Here is an 11,659-nt window from a genome sequence, read left to right on the forward strand (position 1 = left end):
TTCTAAGCGGTCCTTGGTATTATTACCCTGTTGGCATCTAACACGTACTGGGACTTACGGGCTCTTGGTCCTGCTTTAAATCTCGGACTTAAACACTATTATTATTATTGAGTCAAACGACGAGTTAATGAGTCACATCTGTACAAGATTGGATTCCACCAGCAAAACTATTATTTAGAACATAGAATTAATATGGAACATTTTGATTTAATTATATTTGTCATTCAAGCTTTTGCAGATTTGATGTCATCATATTTGAAACAGAGATTCAAGTGTGAAACTTATAACAGGTTACTACTATACAGTAAGTTTGTTTGAAGAAGAAAATCATTATCAATGCACCTAGAGCTTCAAGTTCAAAGAAAAAATTTAATTTTTTTTTCTTTTGTGAAACATTTTTATGAGATTCCAGATAATTATCTCTCTCTCTCTATATATATATATATAATTAAGTTTCTATATTTTTTAAAAGAATTATTTGCATATACGTCCTTGCAAATATAGTAAATTGCGGAAATATCCCTGCAAAACGGAAACTCTATAAGTTGTCCCTACAAAAGTCCTAAGTTATGCAGATATGTCCCTCCGGTTAACATCTGTTAGTGATCTGTTTATTTTTTAACAATGGATTCGTGAAATGACCATTTTACTCTCACAAATATATTCCTCCAAAAGCTTTCCTCTTCCCCTTCTCTTTCTCTTCCTCTTTGGACCGTCGAAGCAGACGATGGTGGCGGCGGCGCGGGGTCGGGTTCGCCGGCGACGAAGAAGAGGGAAGAACGCCGGGGCACCAGCGCTCTACCCGGAGCTCGTCGCCCTCAACGCCGTCCCCTCCCTCGTCGACCTCCTCGGCCACGACATCGCCGACATCGCCGTCGACGTCGTCTCCCTCCTCACCGACCTCACGGACGCCGACATCCTCGGCGACCACGACAACCCCGCGCACGCCCTTGTCGACAACAACGCCCTCGAGCTTCTCGTCCAGAACCTCGCCTGCCTTTCCGAGGCCAACCCCGACGAGGTTCTTCTCCCTTGCCGGTGACGAAGAAGAGGGAGAGGAAGAAGCATGAAGCAAGAAGCAAGAAGAAGGAAGAAGAGGAATAGGAAAGAGGAAAAGGAAGAGGGTTCGCCACCGTCGCCGCCGCATCTCCTCGCCGGCGATGAAGAAAAAGAAAGAGGCCTAGGAGGAAGAGGAAGAAGGGTAAATACGTCAATTCACACTATAATTAACCATGGTTAAGTATTTTAACCGTGGTTAACGAAAATTTTCCAACAGATCTGGACGGCAAGGACATATCTGCATAACTTAGGACTTTTGTAGAGACAACTTATGGAGTTTCCGTTTTGTAGGGATATTTTCGCAATTCACTATGTTTGTAGGGACGTGTATGCAAATAACCCTTTTTAAAAGTACTAAGTTATTGGTGCTTGTAAGTTTTCGGCCTTTGGATTAAGAGATGTGCGGTTAGGATGATGTGGGCCCCTAGGATTGAGTGGGTGGTTGGTTGAATAGTATAATCTAACGGGTGAAAATGATCAAAGTCCTAAATCTAACGGTAAAAAATTTATAAGCACCAAGTGCTTGGTGCTTTTACAAGCACCATAGCCAGACTCATATATATATATATATAAAAGATATAATAGGCTAAACTCTTAATCCGGCTTAAACATTTTAAATAATGGATAGGGTTACAAGGTTAAGAATGTTAAGTGTGACAAGGCGAAAATAGTTATAGCATGGATGACTATCTGAAAAGTTGGAGCGTTATAGTTTCTATGTAAAATTAATAAAGAAAGTAAACTTGAGTTTATCCGACTTAAATTTTAAAAAAAAATAAGCTTGGTTCAAAATGTGAATTAATGTAGTATATTTTACTGTTTTATTTGTTTAGTGTGGCTTGTAGAATAACTATTAATAGCCTCACATATTAGCAAATATAAACAAATGAAGCATTTATGTGCTAGGAAGACAAATTTCAAAGTTTTTGCGTTTGCTTAAACAAATGAAGCATATATTTATGTGCTGGGAAGATAAATTTCAAAGTTTCGAGTTTCGCTCTCATCGAAAACTAGTAGGGTAATTTTATATTTAGCAAAATATATTGTTACTAAATTAAATAATTTGGTCCACAATACACCTTCACAAAATAAAAAAAAGGACAAATAGGCCAAATATGCATTTCTTCTTCTTATTATTATTTACCAAAGCGATTTTATGAAAAAATAACAAAAATAACTTTAACACTTTTGCTCACAAAAAAAATAAAACGAGTCATACCTTATATGTTAATATCAGAGATAATACAATATTAAAGATTTCATTTATTATACGATGGGCACGAAAAATTAAATATGCGATAAAAATAGAAATCTATAAATTATTGTATCGAAAAGGGCCAAAAATTAATCTTAAGAAAGTGTTGGGTAGGTCTTGAGGTCAAAACCTATATGTGTTGTTTAATCGAAGCACTAACAGCATAGCTCCCTGTTTAAGAATCTATTGAGTAAATTAACATTTAAAAAAAAAAAATCCACCAAAATATAATTATTATCTCTCCTCATAAATCAATGCAGTGTCCCTTCTCTCCTCTGTGCTTTCGCTTTGTGCGCACTCCTCCCTCTCATTTTCCCCCCATCACACACACTCTCTCTCTCTCTCTCTCTCTCTCTCTCTCTCTCCTCCCCTGAGGTAGTGGCGAGGTCCCATCACATTCGCTTCCTTCGCCGCGGGAGAAACCAGGGTTTGTAGCATCGCCCCTCGAATAGTGGATCGAGAAACTAGTAGACGAGGAGATGAGATCTCCGTGGCATCTCGATGAGATCCATCGAGTCTCGATCCCTCGGGGCAGGCGCGGCTGAAGACGAAGCCTTCTTCGAGAGAGATCCTTTTGTTCCCGCGGTGGGTTTCGAGACGAGATCTAAGGATTCCGATTTCATACATGTTTTTCAGTGATTATAGTTGTCGTAGGTACGAAAGCGGAAATGTATGGGATTCCTAAACGTAAATTGGTATTTGAGGGCGATTTTGATGCGTTCTAACAATGATTTCCCAATCTTTCTTATGTAAGCAGTGTGTTAGATACATTGGGTATTCTAGCAAATAATTTTTTTCTTTCCTTTTCCTGGATCGGAATTCGGGGTTATCACTCTTTTTTCTTTCTTTTTTTTTGGTTTTCTCTTATATTACACTTCGTGTTTTTCCCTCGAAAAAATCGGTTTGTTTTTTCCTTTCCTATTTTCTTAAAAAGTTTTTTTTTTTTTTGTGCAATTTATCTTTGTTGCTGTTTTTAGTATTAGTTGTTGTTGAGATCCGCGTTGTTTAATTTGGTTATTCACGAGACGTGTTGATTAAAAGTCTAATTTATAATCTGTACCAGATGATTAAACTCTAGTGACGGGCAAAATGGACACTGTAGATGTCGAGGAGAATCCTTTTGTAGCAGGCGATGCCAAGGTAATTGCTAAAGATGATACCATGAGCATATGATGTATGTTTAACTTGTTGGTCCTAGAGCAATAAAGTGGTGAAAAGCTGCTTTTTTTTTAACCACCATTACTACCTGGTCTTCATTTTTACTGTCCAATTATTATGGTTGTTGTATCCACATGAATACCGCTAACTACCTCTCTCTCTCTCTCTCTCTCTCTCTCTCTTTTGTTTTTAATTAAACATCAAATCACACAGTGCTCACCAAGGGATCACCTCAACAACTATTTATTCTCTGTTTTGAATTCTCTTTCTTTCTTTTGTTATATTTATTCTCTGTTTTGAATTCTCTTTCTTTCTTTTGTTATATTTATTCTCTGTTTTGAATTCTCTTTTGTTATATAGCTAGGAAATTATTTAGTTTAAGAATCTATATATAACTTGGATCTTTTCCTTTTTCTTTTCTTAATTTGAATTTTGCTGCAGGGATCATGGGTTAATTTATCGAACTGTTTCATATGATTGATGAACTTGGTGTCCAATATGCAGGTGCATGGTGGCCTCTGCCGAGCGCTCTACCCAATCGTTTGTAAGGTGTTGGGCATCTTTCCCTTTGTAGAAGCGGCTCGGCCCAGAAGCACGTCCGGTATAAAGGCACTGTGTTCGTTGCATATAGCGCTTGATAGAGCTAAATGCCTTCTTCGGCATTGTTCGGATTGCAGCAAGCTCTACTTGGTGAGCCTCCTCTTCCTCCGAACTCTATTCAAAATTTTATACTTCGACTCGGTAAATTCTCCTATCGACTTGCTGCTTTTGCACTTTGGCTTATTCAAAATTTTGTAGTTCTGCAATGGCTGTATATTTGTCTACAGAGTGCAAATTATAAGATTTAGCATCAAAATATCTTCTTGAAGTGTTTGGTCTGATATGTATTGGTTTATCAGGCCATAACTGGCGATTCCATTCTTATGAAATTCGAGAAGACAAGATGTGCACTTCTAGAAAGTCTTAGGCGTGTGGAAGATATAGTCACAGAAGATATTTTCTGTCAGGTATGTTTTATAAAGATCAAAGTATCCAGAGATTTTCTCTGGATTTCAGAATATTTGCATTATTGGCCATCACATACCGGCCAACATCAAAGCTATGTTAGGTCCAGGGTGGGAATATTTCCCGTGACATAGCAAGTTCCTTTCTAATTGACACAGTATTTACTAAATTGTCTGTTATCAATTTCGTAATCTTCTGAACTCAACTGACTCAAAATGAAGCAATTTGGCTTCAAAATTTTCACTAGTATGAACGGAAGATGACACTAATAACGAGTCATTATTTTGAACTTCAGAGAACTAATTTTTTTTTTATGTTTATTAAGCTAATCTCATTGGAATGTAGCTCAGAAACCAAAATTGAGTTATTTGCAAATAAATGCTGTAGCCTAGTCAAGTTTTGTATTTCTTAATTTATATTTTTGTCAGTACTTCATACATGCTAAACTTTGTTCTATGTTAATGATAAAACATATTCCTTTGCAAATGATTAGTTTTCCTGACTTTAAAAACTGGGACCTTTCTGGAATGGCTTTTTTGCTTGTGTTGGTATGAATGTTTCACATATATTGCGCATAATGAGAATTTAGAATATGCTTTCTTGATAGTAGTGAAAGAAAAGGTGCGAATGTTGAGAATTACCAGATCTATTCTTGGATGCATAGAACTGAAATTCTAACATTACGATTTATGACAGATTATGGAGATTGTTGCCGAGTTGGAAGAAACCATCTTCATGTTGGATCAGATAGAGAAGGAAGCTGGTGATGATGTGATCAATTTGCTGCAGAAGCACAAAAAATCAGGCACTAATTGCAGCGACAGTGGGGAGCTTGAGGTCTTCCACCAAACCGCCACAAAGCTAGGAATTACATCATCGCGAGCAGCGCTTACCGAGCGACGAGCCCTTAAGAAGCTGATTGAAAGAGCCCGAGATGGAAAAGACAAGCTGAAAGAATCCGTTGTAACGTACTTGTATAATCTCATGAGAAAATATTCTAAGCTCTTCAGAAGTGATGTTGGTGGCGATGACACTGATTCTCAAGGGTCAACACCGTGTTCCCCAACTGTCCTAAGCTTTGAAGAGAATTACAGCCTATATAGAAATGGTAGGGCTTTTGAGAGACAACTGTCGACGATTCGGTCGTTCAATTTTAGGCCAAGTGGTATTCGATCTGGGAATATGCTGGTCCCTCCCGAAGAGTTTAGGTGCCCGATCTCTTTGCAACTTATGTATGACCCAGTTATTATTTCGTCAGGGCAGACATATGAGAGGGTATGTATTGAGAAATGGTTTAATGATGGGCATAGTACGTGTCCGAAGACTCAGCAGCAGTTGTCTCACCTCTGTTTAACTCCAAACAACTGTGTGAAGGGTCTGATTGCGAGTTGGTGCGAGCAAAATGGGCTTCCTATTCCTGATGGCCCACCTGAGCCCCTTGATTTTAGTTGGAGAAGGGCCTTTTCGTATAGTGAATCCATGGATTCGAGATCTGTAGAAAGTGTTGAATCGAACAAAGTGAAGGGTGTACTGGCATTAGTGGAGAGGCGTGGAATTGAAGAGCACAGCGATCATGAATCACATTATAAGTTGGATGATGGTACAAATGAGTATCAGAACTTGTTTGCTCGGCTCCATGATGAGAAGAGCTTGCATGAGAAGTTTAGAGCAGCGGAGCGGATAAGGTATCTGCTGAAGGATGATGAGGAAGCGAGGATTTACATGGGAGCAAATGGGTTTGCTGAGGAGCTAGTACACTTTCTGAGATTGGCTGTTCGCGATGGAGATGACAAGGCTCAGGAGGTTGGAGCCATGGCTCTCTTCAATCTTGCAGTTAACAATAACAGGTATTATAGTTTGACTTAACTCTTAGATGATTGGTTCCTATCGTGTATCTGATTTTAGTAGCACCAATTTGGAATCAGATAACTGACATGTAAAAGTTGTGACCTTTATTGCCAGACTTTCTGATAAGTTTTAGCTTTCCGAGATAAAAAATATAAACTTTAGTTACTATAAAAAAGCTTTCAAAATTGAGCGACCTGTTTTAAGATATGCTGTAGTTCAAGTAAGCTCCTCAGGTTTATATACCTTTAATATTCAGCTCCAGCATAGTTTCCCTGATAACTGCCTACCTTATAACTTCCGTAACTTCTTACAGAAACAAGGAATTGTTAATGTTAGCCGGAGTGATCGATCTCCTGGACCAGATGATCTCAAGCCCACAGATGTACGAAGCAGCCACCGCGCTGTACCTCAACCTCTCCTGCCTAGATGATGCCAAACCCATCATAGGCTCAAGCCCACGGGCTGTCCCGTTTCTGGCACAGCTCCTACTAACTGACCACACCTCCTGCACGCATGATGCCCTCTACACTCTCTACAACCTCTCATCCCACCCACCGAACGTGCCTTTCCTCCTCTCCTCCGGCATTGTTGATGGCCTCTTCTCTATCCTTTCCGCCTCCTCAGAGCCCGAAGGAAGAGGCCCTTCTTGGACCGAGAAGGCCCTAGCTGTCCTCATCAACATGGCCTTAGATCAATCTGGCAGGGACGAGATTGTGTCGACCCCTGGGCTAGTTGGCACACTCGCCGTCATGCTGGACATGGGTGGACCTGCGGAGCAGGAGCAGGCAGCAGCGTGTCTCTTGGCGATGTGCAGTGGGGATGAGAGGTGCATTCAGATTGTATTGCAAGAAGGGGTGGTACCCTCATTAGTATCGATATCTGTGAATGGGACGCCGAGAGGGAGGGAGAAGGCGCGGTGGCTGCTGAAGCTGTTCAGGGAGCACCGGCAGAGGGAGGTTTCGCCCGTGAGGAGGCAGGAGGAGCTGCAGCAGCAGCAGGGGGCGGCGGAGGTGATTAGGGAGTCGAAGAAGCCTTTGTGTAAATCGCGGTCTAAGAAGTTGTTAGGTAGGACGCTGAGCTCGATCTGGAAGAATCGGAGCTTTTCTGTGTATCAGTGCTAGTGTTGATCTCTAGTCATGTGTACAATTTCCTCTGTATTTTCTTTCGTAAGTCTTCTTGGCTTCTCCTTCCCTCTGTGAAGGGTGATGTAGGCATTTTTCCTTTGGCATCTTACAAGAAAAGATGTATAGGCATTTTACTATGGTATTTGCCATTTTCCCTACTATCTTCTTGTCCATATGTCTGTTCTCTTCTTCTGTTTGTTTTCCCTTATCTTTTCTGTTGAGTGCTTAGGCGAATTGAGAAACATTGAAGTAGACAGTAAATCTTTCAGATTACATGGTTAAATTACACTAAAAGATGGGTAATGTGTAATCTCTTGACATTTTCCTCCTCGATCTTAATGTGCATGGTTCATTGAAGCAGAACATCTTGAGCATAAAAAATGAGGACTATTGGAAAAGCAAGGGATTGTTGCTAAAAACATTTCCAGGAAACAGAGGATGACTCTGAAAAGCTACTACAAATTCTTTTTTTTTCTTTGACTAATTTTTCATGGTAGAATTTTATGTATAGGTATGCGCATTTGGAAGAATGTTTTAAAAATAAGTTTGCAAAGCTCGGATCTGATGTTCTGATTTTGCTATAGCATGGCCTATATTATGTACGATGCCAACGTCAGTTTAACTGCTCTACTAATAGGAAGAAGCATAATGCCAAAAAGCAAAGAGTATGTACAAATAAAAATATTACAAGGAAGAGAACACCACCTTGGTTTCTTCACATTAACAAGGAGTAATTCAAACAGAAACCTATTACAGTCTGACATGCTTCCCCGAACTGCAGTAGAAATTCAAAACTACTTTTATTGTTATAGTGTCAGCAAACAACATTGCCTATAGCCAAACAACATTGCCTATAGTCAACAAGCAAACTGATGGAATAAGGGGAATTAAAAGGAGGAGGAGAAGATACAAGATATCACAGGCCTCTTCCACCCGCTTTTTGTTGGAGCAAAACTGTACTGAAGAGTTTTTCAGCAATAGCTTAATTGGCTCAACATCAAATCTTCTTGCTCGTGCATGTGCAATTTTCCTGTTCTTGATTTAGCTTCTGCAGGAGGAAATTTTGTGTCAGAAAGGTGGCTATGCATATCCTCAAGGAACTAAGACTCAGAAATAGAGTTTCTACATCGAAATACAAACTTTGGGCACATAGTGTAATACTCCATGTTAACACACCTGGACCTGGCTCTGCAGCTCTTTGATGTAATGCACCGCAAGATCCAACATGTCGGATGTGCTTGTTTGCTGTACATTGCCAAGAAACAGAATATAAGGATCATATTACATAACCATACCCATGATGCTTTTGTAAGCAAGGGTTACGATCCACAACTACCAAACCATGCAAATAGAAATTTACATGCAACATGATTTACCATACACAACCATGTCGACTTGTACTCGAACGAGATAATAACCAGGATTACTTACCTTGTCCATGTTAGGAACAAGATCTTGCAACTTCCTCAATTTTTTGCTGATTCTTGTTCTTCTCTCCTGGATGGTAGTAAGAATGCAAAGTTTACCAACTTCTAATTGGAGCAACATCGTCAAATGAAAAAAATTACAAAGGGAGAGAATACATATCTATTAGAAACAAGCAACAAAAATTGCTGTTTTTTTATTAAAGAAAAAGAAAAAGGCGTATAGTTGCAAAGCTCCAAGCAAAATTGCTGTTAACACAAGACCATGATTAAATGTCCACAAATATATAGGTCTATCAGACTCATACCACACAGACAATAGAGTCTTTATTACTGTTTTTCATCTGTTATTAAAGTATTCCCTGTAGGAGACCCAATAGAAAAACTTGAGGAAAGAAACTGCAGATCGATTATAACAAACCCTCTCAGCGATGCTCCGGGGATGTGTTGCACATCCGCGCTTAGCACGGACTTTGCAAGCGACAGAATCTTGGTGCATTTGTAGGTACCTCTCCATATCGGCGAACTCTGCTGATGTCTTCGGCATGCCAAACTGATTGATCAAGAAAATGCTATTAGTTTAATCTCGATAAAACAGGAGATGTCTTGCAATGGAAAACCATGACGAACAAAATATAAGCTACACAATGAAAATACAAATAGCAGTCTGATAGTTGTTCCTAGTTGGGAAATGTTTACTTTCGAAAGACAAGCAGACGACTTGCTATTTAGTTCTCCATTAGAAAAAGTAATATATAGCAGGCCAGAGGGCATATTTTGCATTCAGCATAATTTAAGCTTGGTCCACAAACTATCAATTGTTATAACTGGGTCCCTTTTACTTGCATTTTGTGCAGTGGCAGCAGTGTAGAAATGATCAGCAGATCCCTAAACATGGTTTTCATTAATACTTCTGATGGAACCAGATACTAGAAAAACAATATCATATCTTCATACTAGAAACATTTTCCTAAATCTCCTACTTCGAATCACTGAATTTACCTGAGAGTCAAAGTTACTGAGAGAGGTAATAACATCCCCGTTGCTCTCTTTGCCCCGCTTGCCTGGAGACGAAAACATGATTGAATTGGTATCCTCCCACGAGGCACCTAGCAAGTTGCTAGATATGTAAGATTGTCCCGCATGACCGGTCGCCTCGTCTGAGCTGTTGCCGCTCTCCCCTATCTCCGGAATGCTCATCTCAGAGATCTGCGACAGTACTGAATCTTGTCTCGAGAAGCTCCATTGAGACCTTAACCTGCTATTTGCCATTGCATGGACGGCATCACTACCTGCCTGAGAGTAATTTCCGATCCCTCTTGTGGTCGTCATACCTGTTAGCCATAACATTTTAATACCCATCGGCTATGTGTGTATAACATTAAAACAAAGGTTTGCCATGTCGTGGCACAATGACGGCTCGTCTAGTCTTTGGATGAGTAAGATGAAAACGTACACATCTTTTTTCCCTCAATAATATTAAGAAAATGAGTTGTTGGAAGCATCCCAAGCCCATTTAAACCTGTCGGCGCAGTAGGTCCATGCAGATTACATGCACGGTGCCATTCCGCGATTCAACAGTAGTACTTTGAGTTGGTTGGAGTAGGTTGAAAAAGGATTTTTTTTTTTCTCCCTTTTTTGGTTAACCAAGAGTAGAGTAGCATGCCCGACAACATACCAATGTAACGGTAAGAAATACATGCAGAATGAAAATAAAACATAGTGGTTTAAACAAGAAGTGTGGATTACGACAAATGTTAGCTCTGATTGGGTAGTTTTTGTGGGCGTTTTCGACCGAACATTTCCAATCTACTTTACGAATAGGAAAATTAATTTGTCTATTTTGTGGTCGTTTTCGACCGATCATTTCGAATCTACTTTACGAAGCCTGCAATATTTTATTCTTCTCTACTCATCTTTTTTCCCGACTCTTGCGACTGCGACACCAAAGACTGCATCAATGTTAATTATCATTGATGTTATATTAGAGTATGTTGAATTTTGTACGCGAATTAGACACACGAAAGACAAAAGCTCATCTGCTTTAAGATGGCGACGTTTAGAAGATGCATGCATATATATGAGATGGTCGATCCGCATGAACCTGGACACAACCTTTAGCCCGTCTGAGGGACCACCATTTATAGATAACACAACACCGACAAGAATTCGAATAACCACTAGGTAGCATTAATAGTGCAGTGCGAATTATTATCAACTTATCGATTTACTTATTTGTTTATTATAATTCACATACTGTTCATGTATGGGAGTAGTGGGCGTAACAATGAAATGAAATGAAATGAAATGAAATGCACAAACATGGAGCATTAATGGCCCACCACCACAACTCCACAAGAGATGGGAGACCACGCGGTCCACCGAACAAATTAAGCAAAAACTAGCTATCTCAAGGGAGGGAGGTACGTACACACCACACCACTAAGTTAGTTAGTTTCAAACTTACATGTTTATCTTCCTCAAAACTTTTTTAAAATTTTTGTTCTCACCCTAGTTAGTTGATTCATATTTCTTGCTAAGTTTATTTCTAAATAAAATAAACAAAGTAGCGTTTTACCTATCTCTCTCAAAAAAAAAAATTATTTATTAGAGAAAAATTTATTATATATGTGCGCCTGGCGCGTCTATGCATGTATTCACAATTTCACATCACACACCGAGCATCTACTTTCCGACCCATCATCTAATTAATCTTTCGTCGTCGTATATACCAATATTCCTGCTCTTCTTTTTGTGTGTGTGTGTGTGTGTGTGTGTGTGTGTGT

The 11,659-nt window shown here is 39.5% G+C and overlaps 2 protein-coding genes across 4 annotated transcripts; one reads left to right on the top strand and one right to left on the bottom strand.

Annotated features, from left to right (window-relative positions):
• Positions 2,520-7,622, top strand: LOC109710474 (U-box domain-containing protein 45-like). 3 transcript variants are annotated; one of them, XM_020233086.1, is made up of 6 exons: positions 2,527-2,899; positions 3,378-3,454; positions 3,977-4,162; positions 4,372-4,479; positions 5,174-6,324; positions 6,639-7,622. In XM_020233086.1, exons 2-6 carry the CDS (start codon positions 3,404-3,406, stop codon positions 7,444-7,446), a joined length of 2,304 nt encoding a protein of 767 aa, XP_020088675.1. In that variant the 5' UTR covers positions 2,527-2,899; positions 3,378-3,403; the 3' UTR covers positions 7,447-7,622. The 3 variants fall into 3 exon arrangements, with proteins under 3 accessions (XP_020088683.1, XP_020088666.1, XP_020088675.1); XM_020233077.1 differs by lacking the exon at positions 3,378-3,454 and having other exon boundaries at positions 2,525-2,899; XM_020233094.1 differs by lacking the exons at positions 3,378-3,454; positions 4,372-4,479 and having other exon boundaries at positions 2,520-2,899.
• LOC109710491 (transcription factor bHLH128-like) lies at positions 8,118-10,207 on the bottom strand (the record flags this gene model as incomplete). The annotated part of the gene is given in 5 exon segments (XM_020233106.1): positions 8,118-8,497; positions 8,626-8,694; positions 8,881-8,946; positions 9,295-9,426; positions 9,876-10,207. Coding segments are annotated over 5 exon segments (648 nt in total). The 3' UTR covers positions 8,118-8,446.

The sequence above is a fragment of the Ananas comosus genome, linkage group 1 (genome assembly GCF_001540865.1).
Source record: "Ananas comosus cultivar F153 linkage group 1, ASM154086v1, whole genome shotgun sequence".
Lineage (NCBI taxonomy): Eukaryota > Viridiplantae > Streptophyta > Magnoliopsida > Poales > Bromeliaceae > Ananas > Ananas comosus.

Coding starts and splice junctions, on each gene's coding strand:
- LOC109710474 (XM_020233077.1), top strand. CDS start 2,816: ATGAGATCCATCGAGTCTCGATCCCTCGGGGCAGGCGCGGCTGAAGAC. Junction 4,163..4,371: donor ATTGCAGCAAGCTCTACTTG/GTGAGCCTCCTC, acceptor TTGGTTTATCAG/GCCATAACTGGCGATTCCAT. Junction 6,325..6,638: donor CTTGCAGTTAACAATAACAG/GTATTATAGTTT, acceptor AACTTCTTACAG/AAACAAGGAATTGTTAATGT.